This window comes from Protopterus annectens, chromosome 8.part0 (assembly GCF_019279795.1).
Source record: "Protopterus annectens isolate FY-2018-M chromosome 8.part0, PAN1.0, whole genome shotgun sequence".
Classification (NCBI taxonomy): domain Eukaryota; kingdom Metazoa; phylum Chordata; order Ceratodontiformes; family Protopteridae; genus Protopterus; species Protopterus annectens.
The window spans coordinates 1,906,140,744-1,906,165,397 of record NC_056741.1 but is presented as its reverse complement, the minus strand read 5'-3'; the positions used below and the strand labels follow the sequence as shown (position 1 = coordinate 1,906,165,397).

General features: G+C 39.5%; 1 protein-coding gene across 1 annotated transcript in view; it reads left to right on the top strand.

Moving 5' to 3' along the window:
- Positions 1-24,654, top strand: part of CPNE2 (copine 2) — a 1,786,656-nt gene that overhangs the window by 242,167 nt on the left and 1,519,835 nt on the right. Inside the window, exon 2 of the mRNA XM_044081406.1 lies at positions 22,388-22,581. Within this exon, the coding sequence (XP_043937341.1) occupies positions 22,388-22,581 (194 nt within the window). The remainder of the gene's footprint in view (positions 1-22,387; positions 22,582-24,654) is intronic.

Here is a 24,654-nt window from a genome sequence, read left to right as displayed (position 1 = left end):
TGGCGAGGTCCTCAACAAAAACATACCCAAACAAAAGTGACCTCCAAGGCAAAACACATGCAAACTCCACTGCCCACCACACATAGTCGACACACCTGTGTCTCACAGCCACTAAAGCCTAAACATAAATCCAGCATATTAGTCATAGGAGACTCCATTGTGAGACACACAGATGTGCCCCTGACCAGGCTGATTAAGGAGAAATTCACAGTTGTTGTTTGTCAGGTGCCAGAATCTACCATATCACACATGCACTCAAGTCTCTCAACAACAGGTATTGTTATGACTCTGTCATAGTCCACGTTGGCATGAATAACTTCAGACATACCTCCCTGGACTATACGAAGAGAGACATGATTGAGCTCGCTGAATATGTGTCCCTGGCAGGTATGTTCCTAACCTTAAGCAACATTCTACTGTCACCCAGAATGATGCCTCAATACAAACAAAAAATGATTGACTTTAATAATTATCTTAGTTTCTGGTGTCATTCCAAGGGGATCCAGTACCTGACAGCATGGGAAGACATGATTGACAAACCACGATGCTTTGCCAAAGATGGTCTGCATCTGTCTCCCTTGGGATTCAGGCTCCTGGCAATGGCTCTTGCCTCCCCCATAGTGCCTTTTTTAGGCAAAGCCATGAGGTCAAAACTACCAATATGAAAATTTAATCAAAACGCAAATTAAACGTCATGCTGCTAGATTCTAGGAGTCTAAACATGAAACTGCACTCATTGCAAGCATTCTTAACCCTGGAAGATGCTGACATTTGTGCAGTCACAGAAACCTGGTTAAAAGCTGCAGACAGCACCCCAGCCATACCAGGTTACTCATCCTATCATAAATTTAGACCCCAAACCGTGGGCAGCAAAGCAAAAGGAGGTAGAGTTGCAATATATATAAAAGGTATACACACCTCCAGGCTGGTCAAACAGTATGACACACAGGAGACACTCCAAGTGCAGGTAACCATTAACAAGACCCCTATTCAAATCATAGCTAGCTACAAGCTCCCAACTTTGACTCAATATACCCACTCCACCTATCTGGACCTCTTCGAATCTAACAAGATTCAACTCTTTACTCTGATCCTGGGTGACTTTAACTGTCCAGCCATAGACTTAAAGAACTACTCATGCCAAAACACAAATTCCAAGAGATTCTTTGATTTTGTCAATGCAAATTCCTTGGATGAGCTGGTTGACACCCCCACAAGAGGTGAAAATATCTTGGACTTGGTATTAACCAATGAGTAACCCCTGCAGCATCCCTATTATTCTCCCTGGTAAGATCCAAACACAAAGCGGTCACTTTCAAAGTCACCATCTCCCCCAACCCTCCTCTTAGCTAGAGTTAAACAAAAAAACTTTTCCAAAGCTGATTACAACCTCCTAAGGAAAGGTATAAACAGCTTCACAACCCCCTCCCCCTCCATAAGAACTGACCCATATGTCTAAACCTACACCAAAACAAACTTCGAGTCCAAACTGGCCACATCTACTAAAGACAATCACAACACTTTCTTCATATATGTTCGCAATCTCAAGGGAAGCATCCAGATCTGATTGTCAAGAACACTACATACACAAACACCATACATATAGCCAACCTGCTGGCAGACAGATTCAGTGAAAACTTCAACCCTCTGTCCCTCCATCAGTAAATCAGAACATCCCCAGCACCTGGCCCCCTCCCCTTATCTCTAGGGAGCAAGTCATCACTGCCCTCTCAAAGGCAAAAAATACAGTATCCATGGGATCCAATTACATCTCAGGCTGCATTCTACATAAACTCAGGCAGGAACTTGCAGCACCATTAGGCACTCTGTTCAGCTTCATCCCAGCCGAGTGGAGGACAGCCACTGTCAACCCTTTGCACAAAGGTGGCATGTCCACTGATCCAGGAAATTATAGACCCATCAGCCTTACTAGCCTGATCTGCAAAACCATGGATTATCATGGACCTCATTAACAAGGACATTGGCAACCTCCAAATACTTGATCCCGCATAGTTTGGTTTTGTCAAGGGGAGGTCATGCCTGTTAAATTTAGTCAACTTCTTTGAGACAGTCACCTTCACCTGGCTAAAGCCTTTGATACTATTTCCACTTGGATATAGTAGTAAGGGAAAGCAGCAGGCTCAGATGAGGTCACAGCAGATATGATAAAGAGGCTGGGTGAGATAGGGGAGAAATGGCTGCCGAGGGTACTAATAGTAGTGTGGAGAGAAAGACATATCCTAGATGACTGGAGAATAAGCATACTAGTGCCAGTGTACAAGAACAAAGGAAACATCCACAACTGTGGGCAGTACAGAGGCATCAAAACTCCTAACACACTGCATGAAAGTTCTGGAAGGGTGATTGATAAATGGATATGCAGAGTAATAGAATGTAAGATGGGAGATGATCAGTTTGGATTCAGATCAGGATGCAGCACAACTTTTCCAATGTTTGCATTGAGACAGATACTTGAGAAGCAGCTAGAGATGAGGAGAGAGTCCACCTGGGTATTCCTAGATTTGGAGAAAGCATATGACAAGGTCCCAAGAAAGCTGATCTGGGCAGTACTGTGGTGGTTTGAAGTCCCAGAAACATTGGTAGAATTAGTACAGGCTTTGTACAAGGACCCAATGACTCAAGTATGGACAGTGTTCGGCCTCACAGAGGTGTTCCTAATGTGTGTGGGTGTACGTCAGGGTTCAGCTGTGAGCCCACTGCTGTTCATACTGGTGATGGACTACATTATCAAACAAGTTGGAGGGGACGGATCAACAAAGTTGCTGTATGCAGACAATGTGGCAGTACAGGCAGACTGAGCTAGAACTTCAGCAAAGGATAGGAGAATGGAATGAAAATCTGAAGGCACATGGGATGAAACTAATCACAGATAAGATGGTGGTAATGGCAGCAAATTGGGGAAATCAGAAGAAGCTGAGAACAGAGATAGAAGGGAGGATAGGGGAACAGGTAAACAGCTTCAAGTATCTGGGAGGAGTAGTTCAGGAGAAGGATAGTCTGAATGAAGAGATCAAAGCTAGAATCAGAGGGGCTGCAGCCATCTGGCATAGAGTATCAGGTATAGTCTGTGACAGAAGAATGCCAAAGAAGCTGAAACGTAAGGTGTACAAGACAGTGGTGCAACCAGTACTACTGTATGTATAGAAGCCTGGGCAATAAAGGCAGAACAGTTGATGAAGCTAGAGATGATGGAGGTGAAGTGCCTGAGCTGGGTGGTAGGATACACACTGTGGGACAGATGAAGAAATGACGGCATAAGAGCAAAACCCAAAGTAACTCCAATTGCAGAAAAGATCAAAGAGAACAGATTACGCTGGTTTGGGCACATGTGCAGGAAAGCAGAAGACAATCTGCTGAGGAAGATTTGGGACAGACAGGAAGAAGGTAAGAGGAAGTGAGAACATCCAGCAATGAGGTGGCTGGATTGTGTGAAAGAAGATCTGCGACAGTCAAGCATGATTGTTGAAGAAGGCAGGAGTGTGGCACTGAATTAAGAGAGTTGGCAACAGTTAACACGATACCCTGACCCCATGTAGAAAAATGGGAAAAAGGGGACTGATGATGATGATGTCTCAACTAGGCATCAATCAGTATGTTACCAGATGGGTAGCAAACTGGTTCACTGAGAGAACCAACTAGTCAAAAAAGGGGAAGCCACCTCTAGCAGTTGACCCATAATATGTGGTGTACCCCAGGGATCTGTCTTGGGGCCTTTGTTGTTTGGGATATATTTTTCTGAGGTGCAGACCAAAGCCAGTGGTCTATGGCTGACCAAGTTTGCAGATGACTGCAATCTGGGTGTTGTCATCAATTCCCCAAGTGATGTGGGCATCCTCCAAGAGAGTCTCACCCAAGTAAATGACTGGTGCCAGAAACATGGCCTCAAAAAAATGCATCATCATCCCCTTTGGGAAGAGTGATGTCCCCACAAATTATCACATTAATAACAAGGTCCAAAGCATGCAATCACTCATGAGAGACTTAGACACCCAGGTTGATAACAAACTGACTTTTGACCACCATATTACCAACATAGGTTCATAGGTAGGTACTAGGCTATCAGCCCTAGGGCCTATGTAAGACTAGCCAATAAGGTTCCCTGGCTTTCACCACTCCTGGATGCTATTTACCTGTGCCATTGTCTAGCAGGGCCACCGATGTGATGCCTGGGATGAATTTCCTACTGCCCATCCACTCATCAAAATTTTTCTTGAAGAGTGCTAGTGATTAACTCTGCTTGACATACTAAGGTAGTTTGTTCCAGAGTATGGGAAGTCTCTGGGACAGGAATTTATCCCTTCAGTATGTTCTGTTAATTGTGGTGATGAATTTAGGTCTCTACAGTGTGTGGCTCTGAGGGATTGGGACTTCTTTAGATGTAGCATGTCCAGCAGCTCAGGGTTTGACATAGTTTTGTATGCTAGGCAAAGATCACCTCAGAATAGGAGATATGCTATGGAGTAAAGTCGGAGTTTTTTTAGGTGGTCAGTGTAGGGTAACTGTCTGAGTCCCATAATCCTTTTTGTGAGGTATTTTTGTGGCCTTTCTAGCTGCTGCAGCTGCCTTGTAAGGTACAGTCCAAATGGGGAGTTGTACTATATAATGGGTCTGATAAGAACTGAGTAGAGGGAGACAATGACTTAATTTTTCCTGGATGAGAACCCTTTCATGATTAGGTGTGCTACGTAGAAGGATTTCCTGACCACTGTGGCAATGTGATTATCAAAGGAAAGGCTACTGTCCACTAGAGTCCTGAGGTCTCTTATCACATCATTGGTGTTAAGTGGGCTGCTGCCTATGTGGTAGTCCATGGGTACAGGGTTTTCACCAAAGGGGATGACAATGCATTTTTTGGTGCTGAGCTTGAGGCCATGGCTCTGACACCAGGCATCAGTATCAGTGAGGCCCTTTTGCAGGATGCCCACGTCATTTGGGGATTCAACTATGGCACCCAATTTGCAGTCATCTGTGAACCTTTTCAGCCAGAGGCCTTCTGTGTTGGCCTGTACTTCAGAGAAGTAGATCCCAAACAGGAGGGGACCCAAGATAGTACCCTGTGGTACTCCACTTGTCACAGTTTTGGAGTCGGATTTGGAGTCCGCAGTTTTTACAGTGAGGGTTCTGTCTGTGAGCCAGTTGGTGACCCATCTTGTGACGTACGAATTTATACGCAGCTTGGTGAGTTTATTTATGATACCAGAATGGGGCATGGTGTTGAAAGCCTTGGCGAGGTCGAGATAGGCTGTGTGGACTGCCTTACCCTTGTCCACGGCTTTGGTGACTGTTTCAAAGAAGTCAACCAGGTCCAGGAGACATGATCTACCCTTCACAAATCCAAACTGGGTGGGGACCAGAGTTTGGAGGTCACCAATATCCTTGTTTATGAGTTCCATGATAATATGCTTCATGGTCTTGTAGACCAGACTCATCAGGCTAATAGAGCACTAGTTCCCAGGGTCCGTGGTGGCTCCCCTTTTGTGGAGTGGTACAACTGTTGCTGCGTGCCATTTGGTGGGTACAAAGCCTAAACTTATAAGGATAGCCTCTTTTTTGAAACATGTTTTTCAAATTGTCACATTCATCTAAAAATTCATCAATACCAGATACCATACAAGCGACACACATGAACTGTCCCGTAACTATTTTGTTCTTTTGTTTGACAGGGTGTGTGCTAGAAAAATGCAGTAGTGAGTTTGAATATGTGCTTTTCCTGAAGATTTTTGAAACAAACATCTTATTTTCATAATCCTTTTCCAGTAAGATGTCTAAAAAGGAAATTTTGTCAAGGTCTCTGGTATAGGTGAACTTTAGAAATTCTGTGGTGGTTCCAATATAGTTTATAAAATCATCAATAGTATCAACAGGTCCATCCCACAGAACAAACATATCATCCAAAAACCTGGTATAAAATTTGATGTGCTCAAAATAACATGAAGGAAAGAGAAATTTCTTCTCCTATTGCCTAACTACAATGTTTACATAGAAACCAGCACATGCAGACCCCATAGCCACCCCTTCTTGTTGTAAGTAAATTTCTTTGTTGAACAAACTGAAGTTGTTTTTAAGGACAATTTCCATCAGTTGTGAAAAGACCAAAACCTGGAAGTGTGAGATATCTTTTTCATATAAGAAATCTGTAAACCACTCCAAACCAATTATGTGAGGTATGACTGAATAAAGGTCCTTAATATCGATGGTAATAAAAACAAAAGTGTCCTTGAAAGGTATCCCATCTATAGCTTGTGAAAAAGCTCCATGAATCCTTGCAGATTTGTGTCTCACTCGATATGTGTTCTTTTTACTTGTTGTCTAGATATCTAGGAATCTACAATGGGTCGCATGGGTGGTTGGCTAAGATTTTTATGCAATTTTGGCAGCCCAATCATGACTGATATTTTAGGGTAAGGAACAGAAAGAAAATTAAGCACATCAATAGAAATTGAACCCTCTATAAATAAATCTTGGAGTTCATTCCTTATATGCTGGTAGGAAGTGTTCAATTCATTAATGGATGATTTTAAATATGCATTTCCTTCTGGAATACAAAGCAGTTTCTTATTATAATCCTCATAATCCATCAAGACAACACCTCCACCTTTATCAGGTTTCATAATTCTAATAGTGTGCGAAAATATATTTATTTCGTCCATTACCTTTTTATCATTCATGTCAGAGTTCCTACTAGAAAGCTTAGAGTTACGTATATCTAACTCACATATGTTCTCAAAATGTTGAACAATGGGATGAAGTGGGGGGTTGTATGCACTTGAGATAGCTAAAGGGTTGACAAAGGAACCAGTTGCAGAATTTTTAAAAAGAATATTCAAATTCATCTTTCGTGTATACATTCTTAAATCCAAAAGAGTATTAGAAACATCTAGGGGTTGTGGGGATACAAAGGTGAATCCTTTGGCAAACAAATCACAGTGTTCAGAATTAACACTAATGCTGGGGAAAGTATACACATTAAAGTCACCTAAAGTGTTGGTAACTATGTGGCAGGCTGGAAGTAAATGGTCCATGTCATCGCCTAAATTATTTGGTGGTAAATGCAAAAAGTTATTTAAAGTCACATTTACATCCTGTTGTTCCAGGACTGGAACCTCTTCCCCCCTTTGTTCACCATCCCTCCACTGTTCCAATGGTTGTTCCTGTTCATCGGGACCATATCCCAATTGTTGTTCCCCTTGGGACCCTTTTTCCTTAGACTCTCTGACCATCCCTGGAGGGAAACTCTTCCGTGTCTAAAAAATTCGGACCTGAGTTACTAGTTGAAGGATTATCAGTACCAATAACATTGCTGTTACTGTTGCCAGGATTCCCATTAGAATTAGTATATTTTTTGACCCATTCTTGGGAAGGGGGAGGTCTGGGATATGCCAGGCCATTACTATAATCATTTCTGTCCCTATTAAGTTTCTTGGTTTTTACGAAGTTTAATAGAACTTACTAGATGCTCCATACTCCTAGAAAGTCTCACATGCTCAAATCTATGTTGTTCATAATGCAAATGTTCACAAATTCATTAATTAAAACATTATTATATTCTGCTATCAAATGCATATATTCTATGCCATGACTATCAAATAAAGCAACTAGCTCTTTAAATAGTTCTGAATTGCACTGTAAGCCATTAGGGTAGAGCCACATTCTTAAACCTTTTGGCACTATATTGTCCTTAATAGATACTCTAAAATAAGCATTGTCAAGCTGAAGTCGCTTAATTTTAGAAAGTTTGTAATCAAACTGGTCAAAAAGAGATGGTAAATCATTGTTACCAGTGTCTGTTGTGATTCTCTCAGCTTCACCAAAGGAGAAAGTTTCTGCAAGGCAGTCTTTTAATGCTGGAACTGTGCCTGCCGATGAATTAATGTTCACAGACTGAATAAAATTTTGTCCACAAAGTATAGATGCATTAATACTGTCCTCTCTACTAGAAATGTTCACAAAATGTCCATTAGAATGTCATTGAGAGTTATTTGGAAGAGAAACATCATTTAAAACATTCTGCAGGCTTGTGGAACCCATTACAGACAGCCCCACCAGCTGCCTGCTGATATGTGATGACATCAGAAGGGGGCGTGTTCAACAGGGAATCCACTTTGAGTGACAGCGACTGTACTACTGAACTCAAAGAAAGTACAGTTTGTTGTAGAGTGTCCAGATCTGTGTTCTGAGTAGAAAGTGGGCTTGATGAATCCCTGCTATCTTCACTGGCCATCCCAAACTCAAAAAAGTCACAAAGTACAAACTGAAGCAGATAAACACAAAAGCCAAAAGAAGTAGCTGGATTGAACCCACTCAAAGTACTGCAGGCTGCAAATCACCACACAGTTGTAGAATGCAGAATCCACTTTATTAACTTCAGAACATAAAAATCCAAGGATGAGCGCTTTCATCCAGAAAGCTCTAGACTTCATCAGACAATTTACCCCACATAGTTACTTCCTTCTTATACAGTCCAAACAGGAAGTTCCACCCAGTTATGAACTAATTAATGATGTCAGTAAAAGCACAATATCTGCAGTCACTGAATATAAAAGGCAAACAAAATATACAAACTGAAAAAGTTCTTGGAACACACCTCCCTAAAAAACATTATATATAAGCACTGCTTCATAAAATGGTAATATACAATAAATATTTAAATATGTTAAATATGTTAAAACAATACATATGTGTAATTAAATACTAAAAACTAGATATAGTAGAAAATGTTAAGAGAAATAAATACACATTGACATAATAAATCCTGAACATGTGAATTATTTAACATATTAAAATGTTAAAATACATAATGGTGAAATACATTTTTATCTTTCCAATGCCTTCAGTTTTAAAATTGAGCTAATAGAAATATGTTCATTCAGGCCTGGCCAGATCCCAGCATTCAAACGTAATTCCCAATATAATTCTCTTCTTTCAAGTAATAGTGACCATGCACCACCCCTCATGTTGGTGCTGATATTATCTATAATAAAATAAAAATTGGAACTTATGGTCATTGTAATCCAAAACGTTTGCTAAGAGAATTAGTTTCTTTTTTATTCCTTATGCCGTATAGGTGTTCGTATATGTGATTTTTTTTAACTTTCTATCAGTCTTGCCTATGTAAAAGCAGGTGGTACAGGTGAACAGGTGGTACAGATGGCACAGTAAATCATTTTATCTGATTTACAATTGTATTTCTGATGTATTCTGATTTCAATAGTATTGATATTAAAAATGTTACCTTCTTTTATGTAACTGCAATAATTACATCTGCCACATTTATTCATAGAACCTGACCTGTGGTTTGAGTAAAAATTACTGCTCTCAAATATGTTTTTCATATTCTTGCCTTTACTATATACCATAATGGGTTGCAGTCATATTAGTGGCCTGATGTTCTTATCATGTCTTAAAATAGACCATTATTTGTTAAGATGTTTCTTAGTATGTAGCTATCTTGGGTAATACAGTGATGAAAGAAGTCTTATAATCATTCTTACTTGCAACAATGTTAGTTTCTTGATTACCGGTGGAAGGACCACTGTCAATCATATTGCAAGAAAGTAAAGGTACATAAACCCCAAGCTCTCTCTTGTTAACCACCTCAATCATTATATCATTAATGAACTTATAAGGATAGCCTCTTTTTTGAAACATGTTTTTCAAATTGTCACATTCACCTAAAAATTCATCAACGCCAGATACCATACGAGCAGAATGCATGAACTGTCCCTTAACTATGTCTTTCTTTTGTTTGACTGAGTGTGTGCTAGAAGAATGCAATAGTGAGTTCGAGAAAAAAGTAACTACGTGGGGTAAATTGTCTGACGAAATCTAGATCTTTCTGGGCGAAAGCACTCATCCTTGGATTTTTATGTTCTGAAGTTAATAAAGTGGATTCTGCATTCTACAACTGTGGTGATTTGCAGCCTGCATTATTTTGAGTGGGTTCAGTCCAGCTACTTCTTCTGGCTTTTGTGTTTATCTGCTTCAGTTTGTACTTTATGACTTTTTTGTGGGTAAAGTTGGCACTGAACCTATTAGCCAGGATGTTTGCGATGTCAGTAGGCTCCATGAATTTTCTGCCATTGTGCTGTAGCTCAGAGCAAGTCTGGGTGTTGCCATTGAGATTCTTGACATAGCTGTAAAATGCTTTATGATTGTCCTTGGAGTCAGTGGCAATCATGTTTTCATAGTTCGCTTTGGAGGATTTTATGAGAGATCTCAGCTTCTTGCTGAGGCTGACCAGGGAACTCCTCCTCTCGTGGGATTTTATTCTCTTTTGTAACAGTTTTTTCCTTCTGTTGTAGTGTTTGTTAATAGCAGAGGACCACCAGATTGTTTTCCTTTTTTAGAAGACTGCGTCTTAGTTCTTTTAGGGATGCCACGATCCATGCACCCATGTAGGTGCTTATAGAGTGCGTTTGTGGAAGATTCAACAGTGGTAACTGTATTGTCCATCTGCATGGGTGTTGTGAAATTGGCCACTTCTGCCTTAAGTAGCATGAAGTTGGCTTTGGAGAAGTTTTTTACAGTGGTTTCCTTAGTGAGGGGTGGGGGTGGGATTCGGATATCTAGGGTGATTAATTTATGGTTGGATCTGACCAACAAGGAGCCGACTTCAGATGTGGAGCACCTGTCACTCACGTTGGTAAGTACTTGGTCTAGGATATTTTTGCCCCTGGTAGGGGTTTGGACAAGTTGATCCAGGGCACTGGAGTTTATGAATTCTAGGAAGCACTGAGGAAAGGAGTTAGTACAAGAGTAGTTTTCCCAGTTAATGTTGGGGTATTTGAAATCTCCCAATACTAGGGTGTTTGGTTGGACCCTGATATTCTATATTATGTCAAGAAAATAGGACTGGGAATCCTGGGGCATGGTGGAGGATCTGTAGCAAGCTACAATATGAATTGTAGTTTTGCACAGAGTTAGTTGCACTTGTATAATTTTGGATGAATTATGTTGGGCAACTAGCCTGGAGGTGTGGTTGTCCTTAATGAATATGGACACACCTCCACCCTTGGTGTTCCAGTCCTGGTTTGATTGCCGAAAGGTATGGTATGAGTTATATCCTGGTAATGCAGGGGTGCTCTCTGGAGCCTTGAACCAGGTTTCAGTCACTGCACAGATATCACTATTCTCCATTTTAAGGAGGGCTTTGAGCGAGTGCATTTTGAGGTTTAGACTTCTAGCATTGAGTAGCATTACCCTCAATATTTGCTTGCCTGTATCAGTTACGGTAGTGGTTTTGTTTTTTGAGCTTTGCCTAAAAAAGGCACTATAGAGGCAGCAAGAGCCTTAGCCAGTGTCCAGAATCCCATGGGACAACAGGTGCAGGTCATCTCTGGCAAAGCATCATGGTCTGTCAACCATGTTGTCCCAGGCAGACAAATACTGGATCCTCTTTGAATGACACCAAACATTTAGCTAATTGTTGAAGTCAATCATTTTGTCCTTGCATTGCAGAATCATTCTGGGTGAAGGTAGGATGCTACTCAGGGCTAGGGTCATACCTGCCTGGATTACAAGATCAGAGAGCTCCTCCATGTCTCTTTTCATGTAATCCAGGGAGGTATGTCTCCGGTCATTCACACCAACATGTACAATGACTGAGTCATATTTGTACTTGTTGTGGAGTGACCTGAGTGTGTGGGTTATGTGGTGGATCGTGGCACCTGACCGGCAGTTAACAGTAGCCTTCCCCTTGTCTATTCTGGTGAGTGAAACATCAGTGTGCCTGACTATAGAGTCACCTATGACCAATGTGTTTGGTACATAGTTTTGCCTTATGGGCAGTGGTTGAGTGGTGCACTGAGTCTGTATGTTATGTGTCTTTTGGGTTGTGGTGAGGGCTGGAGGTTGATTGCGTTTCTGCTTTGGAGGTCTCAGTTGTTTGGGTAGATTCTTATTGAGAGCCTCCTAGAATCTGAGAATGATTTTGTGTATCTATGTGTGGGTCTCTTGGTGGTGTAGATGTACTGGGACTATGTGGTGTGTGTGGTGTGGAGTGGATGTTTGCCTTCTCCTTCTGACTGACAAGTTCAGTCTTGGGTTAAGATAGCTTTGCCTCCAGTTTAGCCAGATAAGTGCATCTCTCACAGGTCATAGTGCTGGGTGGTAGGAGGAGAGGGTTGTGGGTGTATATGAGGCAATTGCTACATAGCCCCAAGATGCCCAGATTCATCAGGTAGACAGTAGAGAACACCGGGAGCTGTCCCTTGGACATGCCTGAATAGACAGTATTTGCTTCTAGATAAGCGAGGAAAGTAAGTAGAAGAGCTGTTTTCCTCTAATCAAATGAGGAAGATAAGTATAAAAACTGTTTTTCTCTAGGTAATGAGGAAGGTTAAATACTGTAGTAGTTTATAACTTATATAGTACTTACAACAAGTTCTGAAACATTGCTGAGCATGAGGAAGCAAATTCAAGTGCTAAAACTAAGAAAGTGGTCTAGGTCCATGGGAAAAACTGAAGAGGAGACTTTATGGCGCCGGGATTAGTTGAATCCTAGCTAAGCAGTTCTGCGCGATGCGCAAAACCGCGCAAACATGTGTTTTTAAGCAGAAAGATGAAAGGGATAGAAATAGCCCAAAACAGCCAATAAAACTACAGTTTCTGGGTTGAAACCACTCCTCCAGTGACAGATAGGCTGTTCCAAAGCTCACCACTCTCACTGATGAACAGAGAAGCTTACCTCTATCTTAGAAAGGTCTGGGCAACACAGGAACTTCCAAACAGCCCAGAATTCAGCAAACTGTAAAAACCGGACTTTACTAGATCTAGAAAGGCAGGAAACGAGTTTAGGGATAGGATTTTTTTTTTTTTTTTTTTTTTTCAAAAGTTAAGTTAAAAACAGCAAATAAGCACTTTTAACACGGAAAATAGGATATTGCACTTGACTGTATTGCCTTTTACAGCTAAACAGCTGATAAAAGCACTTAAAAAGCAAATACTTTAAAGTGTTAACGATATCTGGTAACAAAACAGTTCAGATAAGTAGCAAAGTTAACAAAAAAGCAGTCAGAACAATGCAGCTAGCAATATCAAGCAATAAAAACCAAAACAGAGGTACTTAATCCACTCAAAGTCTCCTTTTTACACTCTGCTGCTGTAGAATGCTGCAGAACACCCAGCCGGGCACTTGCTGAGGTAATACAAGTGCAAAGAATGTGCAAACACGGGTTTTTAAGCAGAAAGATGAAAGGGATAGAAATAGCCCAAAACGGCCAATAAAACTACATTTCTGGGTTGAAACCACTCCTCTAGTGACAGATAGGCTGTTCCAAAGCTCACCACTCTCACTGATGAACAGAGAAGCTTCCCTCTATCTTAGAAAGATCTAGGCAACACAGGAACTTCCAAACAGCCCAGAATTCAACAAACTCTGAAAACTGGACTTTACTAGATCTAGAAAGGTGGGAAATGAGTATAGGGGTAGGATTTTTTTTTTTTTTTTTTTGTTTTTCTTTTCAAAAAATTAAATCAAAAACAGCAAATAAACACTTTTAACATGGAAAATAGGCTATCATACATTGTATGGAAAGCTTTCTACATAGCCCACCTCATTAGTAAGGGTATCTCATCCAGGGACAAGGTGTTCATAACATACCTATATTCTTCCCTTGTAAGACCCATTATTGAGTACAATGTCCCTTTCAGTATGTACCTCATAAAGCACATGCAGCAGCTGGAGAGACCACAGAGATTCCTTACTAGGAGAATCCAGGGCCTCAAACATTGTCCTCAGAGGTGACATCTATCTGGCATACAAACCAATCTCAGACCCTGCCTTGATGGGACTGCTACATATCCGCAAGTCAAGCTCCACTCGAATAACCTGCATGGGTGACCTCAACCTGGTCTGTGACATCAATAGGACTTGGTGGGACAGATTTGTGTCCCAGAGACTCCCCCCTCTGTGGAATCGACTCCTGTTCCACGTCAAGCAGAGTACCACATTAACCCTTTTTAAGTGCAACCTGGATAACTGGGTAGGGAACAGAAAATACACCCCTAGGATTCCACATGTGCCCCTGCTAGACTGGGTGCTGACTTGTTAGAACAAGGGCTAAATTCTTGGTTAGGCTTGTAAGGGTTTCAGGGCCAATAGGCTAGTAACTTCCTATGATCCTATGATCCTGACTATAGCTGACCTCAAAGGTAGTGTAGAGTTCAGTATATTTAACTGGTGGGGTGCACACATTCTCCTCCCAAATGAAGGAATTACTAGTTCTCTCTAGTTTCTACTTAGAGTAAGGTAACAGAAGGACTTTGGTCATGTATACTAGACTTCACTACAAGTTTTGGTACAAGTAACCATGTAGACATCTGCAGTATATATTTCCATAATACTTCCCCCCAGGCCACTGAAGCCTGTTAAGGACTTTCCATTAGAATGATTGTGGACATTTCCTGAAGTTTGGGCTTTTAGCAACTGTATAACAAATGAAGGATATGTCCTACCACTGAAGATGAAGGAGTTCCATGCCTGGGCACTGTTTAAAGAAATATTTCTACTTCAAGCAGTTAAGTAACTGCACTCATTATGGATTAACCTTGTGTACATTAACCCACATTATTAATGGTTAAGTAAATAATATGTAGTCTTCAAGAGCATAGGTCATAAATGATATAGGTCAAAAATGCAAGATTATAACTTTTTTATTATTAATACTATTAGACTATAACATGGCATGACAGGTAAATGCCCTAACAATCCTTATAATTTGTCATTTGTCATTTAAATTTGCATGCCATATGCAAAACATGCAGTAATATCTGACTTATACCTGTTCAATGCTGGTTGTAAGATCATATGTACATCTTATGTACTTATGTAATGTGTATAAATGTGCAGTTGTATTATCTGAATGTATGTCTCCAGCAAAAAGGGCATTATCTTGCTAAATTAAAAAAATAAAATGCAATAAAAAATATGTAAGTAAGTTTCACAAAGAGAACCAGTGACCATGTTGGGAATTTTTGGGGTTACCAGGACACTTTATCTGCAGCTGCTAAGATATTTCGGTACTACAATGCCTACAGAATACCAGCTGTTTAAAACACAGGCAATTAGAATGGCAGTCCAAGCCGTACCATCAGTGACAACATGTCTTACACTCCTGCTAATTTAAAGCACCTCTCACGGCAATAGCCACAGCTATAATGTACACCTGTGTCACTGCTGATCATAAAACTATATCAATGGGAAGAAAAAGAGAAAGACCTGTGCAGTTCAACATATTTGGCATCAAATTCAAAAGTCATTCATATCGTATTCTGGCTTTCTAGTAGCACTGAAACAATTCCCCTCCTTTTTTCCTGACTGAGGAAATTTCGTGTTTCCTGCTATCATGAAACAGTTCCTTTTACTGTCTTCTGCTATAGACATAGCCTTTGCTTTGACTATATATAGTCACTGGTAGACCATAAATGCAAGACAGTGTTCAAACAAACACAAAAATTTTTTTTTTGTGGGAGCAAATCCCACCATATTACTCCTACATAATTCAGTATACTCCAACTTTACTGCAATTCAGAGTAACTTGACTTGCAACCCCAACAAACTACTGTTAGATTATTTCATCTCACAGGATTGCTACCAACCCTGCAATGAAACCATCCTCTGAAATGTCCGTTTGTCACAGTGACATGCCCACAGTAAGCTGCTGCCCATTCAGCAGTATGGGCCAGAAGGTCATAAGGAACAGTGTAAGACCGCAGCATGGCAAAGTATACAGATATTAGCTAAATACAAGGAATTACACAATTACATTCCAAATAAAGCATTAATACATATCATAATGCAGTCCAAGTACAAATAGTACAGTACTGCAAGTGAGGATTATAGTGTCAGACAGGAAAAAAGGGTCATTTCACAAAAGCGATTACCATGAAAATTCAGTTATAACTAGTAGAGAATTATGTAATGTATTTGAGTAATTTAAATGCATAAGTTCAAAAGCAACACTACATTAATGTATGACATAATCAAAACAACCGTCTATTTTTGCAACCTAAGAAACATCAGAACCAGGAATCAGTTAAACAAAAGCAGACAGACAGTAATCAAGCTTGGGTTGAAGATGTCGGTCTTATAATAAAGGAAGACTATAAGAATCCATTAGTCTGCATGTACCTTGGCAGTATAAATAATTTATGCGCATGTCATGTAATACAACTATATCCTTAAAGCGCAGGCATTTCCTATGCATTAGGTGGGAGATGGCAGACACAAGGAGTAGAATCTAAGTCATCTTAGTTTGTAAGGAGCTGGAGAGCTGAAGTATTTACGCAGTCACATTTTTTGGTGTTTATAGTATAAGTAAATACTAGGCTATCAGTCTGCAGACTATTACAAGCATGGTCAATAACCAGAAGTGAGAATCAAATTTCGTACCCTGTATTTGACAAATTAGGACCTTAACCATTATGCCAACTTTCCCCCTTAAAATGGTCACAATGACAGGCAAACCAGGAGTTTGAGTCTCTGTTCACCTCTTTACTCCGTACTATATAATATTTAAAACAGTGATTCCTATGGCATGCTGGTTCACTGCCCTGCTGTAAATTAGCTTACCTCACTTTCATTGCAGCAAGGCTGTGACTGGTATTGCTATCTGCAGTTACTGGCAGCTATGTGGGATGCAGTCATACTAAAGTAGAAGCATTTGCTAAATGAAGATGCTGAGATGATTTTAAGAGGAAGGAAACTTATTCAGCAAGTATCAGCTATTTGGAGAACTGTTTAAAATAGAAAAGTTAGAAAGGGCAGAATAGTATAACAACAATGTAGCAGACGCCGAGTTGCGTATTACACCTAATAATACTTTACTTCTTGGAAACTGGAAAGGCTCTTTTTAGTCCATTTCTAGTATTGTGCATAAAATGTATTTTTAATTTTTCATGTCTTCTGAAACTTGTGGGATCACACTACCTTCTTTAGCCATGTGCCCACACACCCACATTCTGAACTACCATGACACAGATAATGTGGGGGGAGGAGTTAAAGCCACACAGTCTGGTACGTGTCATTTTATCGCCTTGCCCTTTTAACAGATCAAGTGTCATTCAAACTGTTTTAAAGTTAACTGAAGGTGAAGAAAAGCTCCTTCCATACCTCTCAACATCTTCATTAAAGAAATATGGACAAGGTCTGACATAACTGAGGGACAAAGGCCCGAAAATAGAAATAGATTTTAAATGTTGCTCTTATAAATTTAGAAAGTTGCTAGAACAACAAAATTTGTGTTAACATACATTTTTCTGAAGGATATGACATCTGAAACATAAATGTATGTCATTATTTGCTGACTTCAATCCTCAGATCATCCCAATGATTTGTCAGAAAACCACACATTTTATGAGGAAAAGATCAAAAATATGAGGCAAAAATCTGGACATTCTGCAAAAATCTGGACAGCTGAGAGGTATGCTCCTTCCTTGTAAAATTTTATTCATTTTACCTAAATGATAACAATCCATTGAAAAGACCCCTTTAAGAAATGCTCACATCCTATTTCTTGAATTATATGAGCTCATATTACAGTTTAACTGCTTGAACTGTCACTTGCTCATCTGACTGTTCAAAGATTCACATGCAAGTAAGACTGTATTGCACATATGTGACTGTTTATTAAAATGTCCAAACTTACAGCCTCCCAGAAAAAAGCACAAGACCCATTTTATGCTGCCTGTCAGTGACTACACCTTGTCCAAGGAGCATTATCCTTGATGCAAGAATAACAAAATTAAGGGTGTGCCTCTCCATGGCGTAGAGGGATTAGGTCATGACTATGTCACAGGTTACCCAAGCTTGAATAGCTGCTTGGACATCCATAAGAGCTTCCAGGAAAGGATGGGATTGAGAAGCTGTTGCCTGCTCCCCCATCCTACTGTCTATCCCATGTTACTGGAATCTATCAAGCCCATGCTGCCACGTAGCATTCACACTGTGAGCTATGCGGAATCCAGCATGCAAAGGCAAGATTCCCTAAAGGACAACAACAGCAAAGAGAGAAGGAGTGGTTCACCAGGAAGAGGGAAGGCTACCCAGCATAATCAGTAAACTTGCCCTAATCCCTAGCACCTGACCCTCACTGCAAAAGAATGAGCTCATGGGGTATTCCAGGGAATGAGCACATCGGCTGGAGGGCTCAAACCTGCCTGGGAATTCTGGCCCCGGCAAACAAAAAATGAATGAGGAGCAGGTAGATGGAATATTCCTGCATGGATGCAATAAAAAAGGAGAAGGGGGTAAAGAACTTGGGTCTATATTATAACATCGAAGTCTTAAAACTTTGAATGTTATATCAAACCCTATGTACCAAACACTGAAAATATTGAAGCTGCAGAATATTGAATACTTTTCTAGGGAAAGTATTTGGTGGGCTGTTTCTGCAGCTTCGCTATTTCCTCGACTGTGGAGTGAAGGTTACGGACCGGGTTAAGGTAAGTGTGCGAACGATGGTGAGTGTGCGATAGGGACCTTAGGGTTAGGGAGCAGGTAAGGTGAGTGTGCGATAGGGACTTTAGGGTTAGGGAGAGGGTAAGGTGAGTGTGCGATAGGGAATTTAAGGTTAGAGAGTGGGTAAGGTGAGTGTGCGATAGTTAGGGACCTTAGGGTTAGGGAGCAGGTAAGTTGAGTGTGCAGTAGTTACGTACCATAGGATTAGGGTTGGTCTAAGGTAAGTGGATAGCTAGTAGTGTATGTATGGTTTAGTGTAGGTTTTTGTGAAGTGTATGTGTGTGGATTATTTATTTTGGTGTGCTTGTGTTGTGTGTATGTTTGTCGGAACAGCAAATTTTTTCCTGGGAAAAAATTTGCTATTCTGAGTGTTCGATTTTATGTTCTTTCGATCGAATGGGTTCGATATTATAACATTCTGAGTTTTAAGACTTCAATGTTATAATATAGACCCAAGAACTTAACCCCCAATAAAAAAGTTTGTATTTTATTTTTCATATGCACATTTTTATAGGTAAAAGTAAAGATGTTTTGAGTTTACATGTATTTCAGTTGTAAAATAGATTTTTTCCCCAAGTTATTGTAAGGAAAGGTTGTTTGAGTCAAGCAGACATAGTGAACCCATAATGAATGACCCATGCAGGTCTGTTAAACATACCCTAGCTCCTTATTGAAATGCTGGGACACACAATTAGTTCTTAGACTAGTACTAGGCTATCTGACCTTGTAGGCCAGTTTTAAGCCTAGCCACACTTCCCAATCCAAAGCTAAGAATCAAACCCTGTGTCTTGTGTCTCCAAAGTAAACACATTAACCATTATGGCAACCCCACCATGCTAGGTCTTGAAACTGTTTCCCCAGTGTAGGTGGCAAGCCTGACTCCACCCCAAAAAAACTTATATATACCTACTCCAAGGTGGCCATACCTCTGAGAAAAGTGGTAAATTCCAAAAAATGGAAATCTTTGACTTGGTAAATGTAAATCTAGATGTTTTGTTTTTCAGTATCTACATTCTGTGACTTCATATTCTAAGTCCGAACATTTTAAACTGTTACCACATAATCCATGTAGTTTTTTTAACATTACAGCACAAAATATTTCAATCTGATAAAAGATCCAGAAGGCAGTCCAATCTTTTTCTGTAGCAAAAAGTGTCACGCTATCATACTAGCAGGAAATGACGAGTGAATCTACGCATAGCTCCAACTGAACATAAAAAGGCTTTGATTTTTAAATGGTTGTATTTTTTTTGTTACATGCAGTAAACCTTTAATCAAGAAAAACCATGACTGATCACAGATAGCAGTTAATGAATACTGGGCAGGTTAGTATTTATCAGTAGTGTCTGACAAAACACAATTCATTGAATTTGTTTCTGTGAAATGCCCTGCTGCTGACAACTTATCTTTGGAAATATAGTCTACCCGATGATACAATGGTATCCAATGACATTTACAAGTGATTAATGTGTGGGGTCTTCCTCTGCATGGAGAATGTAAGGGGTTTCTTCCACAAATAAACTGTTTTAAACAAGCTCTGATAAAAGAATGTGTTCCACTGTGTTTCTCTGAACTGTTTCATCAGATGTATGTGACCCCATTTAGCCATATATGTTGTTCCTTGAAAAACAGTGTCACAGAATGAAAGCCACATCAGTATGCAAGTACAAACAGTGGGAATCATAAGAGTAAAAATGCATTCATTGCGGCCAGTTACCACCTAGAAAAGGCTGCATCTATGGGGCAGGTGACCTGGGTGTTAGTGGAGCCATCTTGGGAAAGATGGTTGTGTGTGTGTCTGATGCTGACTCACCCATGGGATGGCCTTATATATATATATATATATATATATATATATATATATATATATATATATATATATGTATGCACACACACAGTGCACAAGGGCAGGCAGGAGTCAGGGACATGAGCCATTCATCATACTGAGAGCGTAGGAGGTGCGGGAATGTGTGCTCACACTAAGCTTGAGATGGCAGTTATCACAATGCAGCTGCCAGCAAGGGGTCAGAATCTGTGCTTGTACATCTTTTAACTCTTGCTGGATGACAGCCATGATCCATTACTCTTGAGCCATGCCTTGCATCATTGAATGCTGTCAGGAAGACAGGAATGAATAAGCAAGTAGGAGATGGGGAAGGAATGAATAGGCCAATAAAAGATACGAACATGATGACCACAAAGGGGATAGTGAACAAAAACATTGCAGCATAAACAAATACAGTCTGCAGTGTTGCTGCTGATCAGTGGTAAAGAAGTGTGAACGTATGTGCCAAGTGGATTGATAAGTAGCAATTAGTGAATACTGTGCAAGGAAACATGACCAGATGAGCAAGTCAAACCAGTATTATGCAAGCATCAAACTATACTGAGTGAAAAGGCGGCATGATACACTGGATTAGTGGAAAAGGTGATACAGGAAGTTTAATGAGTGGAAATGAACTTTTCATAACAGCTCATGCACATGGCTGCAGTACAATCTCAGCAATGCTCTAAGCTGTCCAAAATTGATTTGCCAAAGACAATGGGTATAGCAGGTACATGATAGAAGGACAGTGTGTGTATCAAAACTGTATATACTTTGATTATACAATAGTGAATGTCATTGTGGAGTCAAAATGTAGAAATGGGTTGTCATCATTAACAGTATAATTAGCATGTATATTGAACTCCTTAGCACGTCCACATTTATATTTTCCATAATATTTATCAGATCTTCATCTCTCAGTATATAAAAAAGTCAGATGTAAGTTGTACTCCACTGTGTAGACATTGTAATGCAATGTAAATTAAGCAGATTGACACTCTGCCAGCAAACAGAATTTATAAGTAACTAACTTCCCAATCTTCTGTGCTTGAATAAGTCAGAAGAAAGAAGAGAAAGGCATACATTTTGCATAAAGAAACACTTCATTACACAGCAAAGAACTGCAACTTTCATGATCCTGCCTCACAGCTCTTGGTTTTCTCACTTGGTTCCCTTCTTGGATACCTTCTATGTGGAACTGCATGCGCTTCCCATGTCCCTGTGTTTGTGTGAGTGTTCAGGTTCCTCCACATCTCATACACATGATCAAGCAATCCTAAACTTCCCATTGATTGTGAGTAGTGTGTCAGAGAAAATTTGTGCACATGCCAGGATGAAGCAGTGTCCCAGCTGGCTATCTGCCTTACAGGCTTTACTTGTTATAAAAGGTTCTAGCTCTCCTGCAAACTTGAATGGAATATCACAGATATTAGATAATAAATGAAATAATTTTTAATTTATTAAGACAGTCATTTTATTTTTGCAGCTTGTTCCATGCAGTCTATTAGCATTACATTAATAGTAAAATAATGCTGGTAGGTGTAGGCATACAGATGACATCAAAAATGCCACAAACAGTAAAACAAAATGAAACAGATATTACTAAAAACATTTCTATCTCACAAACCACCCACCTGCTCATCTCTGATGTGACAGGCTGCATCCGACATACTAAGTAATCCACATATCCCCTTTAACTCATAAGTAATGCAACCTCAGAGGTTGTGGGGATATTGAGGGGTACATCCCCAAATATTCGAGGTGCAGGATGCACTCTTAATATATACTTGTTTATGGTATTCTCTTTACATATTTTATATTCTCTTTACATATTTTATTTTAATACGCATTTGCAAAGTTTTTTTTGAGATTTTAATCTTGATTTTATGCAATTCAATAACAGTTCCATCAAACAAATGTCACTTATCACAATATCAGACCGCAAATCTGTAAAGTATGGCTGATAATTTTAGCGATATGCATGGAATGCTAAAGAGAAGATCCATTTATTCAGAACAGAAAAATGTAAATAAATATCAATCTTGTCAACTTTTTCTTATTTGAGCTTCTGTTCTGCCCTACAGAGTACCTGGAATTGTTGCCCAAAGAAATGGCTTACACACTGAGCCCCACACCACAGGCACCGATCGGCACTGAACACTGTGTCTGCAAAGTGGAACTCTCAGTATGTGGACATAATCTTCTAGACAGAGATGTAACTTCAAAATCAGACCCATTCTGTGTCCTGTTTTTAGAGACCAGTGGGAAATGGCAGGAGGTAAGATGGAATATGTCTTATGTGCACTATGCAGCCAACAGTATGAATGGTGGATCACTTGGGCTTAACTTTTAGGAGAGCAAATTACAATACTTAGATAAGCAAAATGTTTGCTTTAGCATGTCTAAAATCTTTTTAGAACATTTATTGAGTAGGACGTTGGAATACACAATGTAATTCCCTTTGCAAACAAAACCGTTTGCTATGCAAATTATTTCATGCTTTTATTGTCAAATGTTTGCATCATATATTCCACCAAGTAGGTGTTGCTTTTTGGAGACACTTATTAGGCCATTATGAAGCTTGCCGGTGCTCTTTCTTAGACTTTCAGTTCAGTTATGTTGCCTTCATGGTTTTTTGCTAGAGAACTGTATCTGGCTACAAGCCCAGATTGACTAGATACATGATCAGTGCTTCATATTTTTAGATGTAACAAGTGGTAACTAACTTAAAATACATAAGTGTTACATAACGTCTGCATCATTGTTATGTGATACTTTCAAAGTGCTGAAAACATCTGAAGAATTTCTTCTAATTGGCATTGGTATTGTTATATGAAGTGTTTATGTGTATGCTACCATTTAATTTATGGTGTAAGTCATATAAAAAGTAGTACACACTTTCTCTGTGTTTTCATTGTTTAATTTGTTACTGTCAGCTCAGTGAGTAGTAAAACAAGAGATGAAAACTCCTTAGTAACTACATAGTGCCTTCTGACTATTGGTTAGAACTGTATATCAGGTTTGACTTATATACAGTACAAATTTAACTAAATTTTGAGAACTGATTCTCCATTGTGGTGATCATGCATGGCATACAGTGTTATATAGCCGTTTACTAAATATTTTTAAGACAAATATACTGGCCTTGCTTTATATGATTGTAAATGGTCATAGTTTGAGGGTAAAAAATGCAAACAAGATGAAATTTAATAAAATGTGTATAACTTAGAATGCTCAACTGGATGAGAATTCAGTAGACAAGATAAATTATTTTAAAGGTGGACAGTAGACGTAGCAGATGTTGTTTTTCTCCTTAGGTCAGTTTATGCAATATCTCTAAATAGGGTTCTCCTGAATATACTTTAAGTCATAATGTAATAAGATCGTCTCTTAAAGCCTTGATCAGTTCTCAGACTTCCTAAGGGGTAGAGTGAGATTAGTGCCAATTTGAATAACATGACATCTTGGAACTCTAGGTAATAAGCCTTGAAAGAATGCTAGAGGTATTCCATGCCAGCTCCTGTCCACTGGAATTGTAATGGGCGTGAAGTACATAAACAAGTTCACACTATGCCAATTTCTTATTCTCTAGAACGGTTAGAAGCACCTACCCAGTGACCCCTCCATATGCATTGCACAAATATTACTGAAGGACAATAAACGGCATGAAGAGGAATCAGTTCTGAAATGGCCTTGAGCCTTTCTAAGAGCTTCCCTCACTTTCAGGTAATTCACATGATATAAAAATGTACACATTCAGTATATTTTAATGACACAGGTGTTTTGCTGTGAAATGCATATCTACAATATATATAAAAACACCAAAAACACCAAACAGTTGCATGTACAGGGGAAGGTGCATGGTTGTTGACAGGTTCAAGAAGCAAAACCAGTGCCATAAATGAATGTAAAAAAGATTCCTTATTTCAAGGTAGGTCCAAAGTTTATTCAGAAATTAGCAGCAGGCCACAGTTTCACCTATAAAATGTCATTTTTAAAGCAAAACCTTTATAAAGCAATGTTAAATGTTACATGGTTCATGATAGTGTACCAAAATCATGGGAAAGAAGCAACTAATGAACTGGAAAAATTATTCTTTGAATCAATACAAAACAGGTAAAAAATACTATCAGTAGCAAAACAGGTATCACTCTTGCTTTTGCTGCTGAAGAATTACACAAAAGTGTGGGTTCAGGTCCTCCATCAGCTACTTGAAATCCTATTTCAGTACCGATTATATCAATTACTAAAAGAAAAGGGTGTTGTATGCCTGAGGTACTGTTCATCAAATGAGACAGTGTAATATGGTTCAGTGGATGTAAAAGAACTCTTGGCACCTGATGAAAAAAGA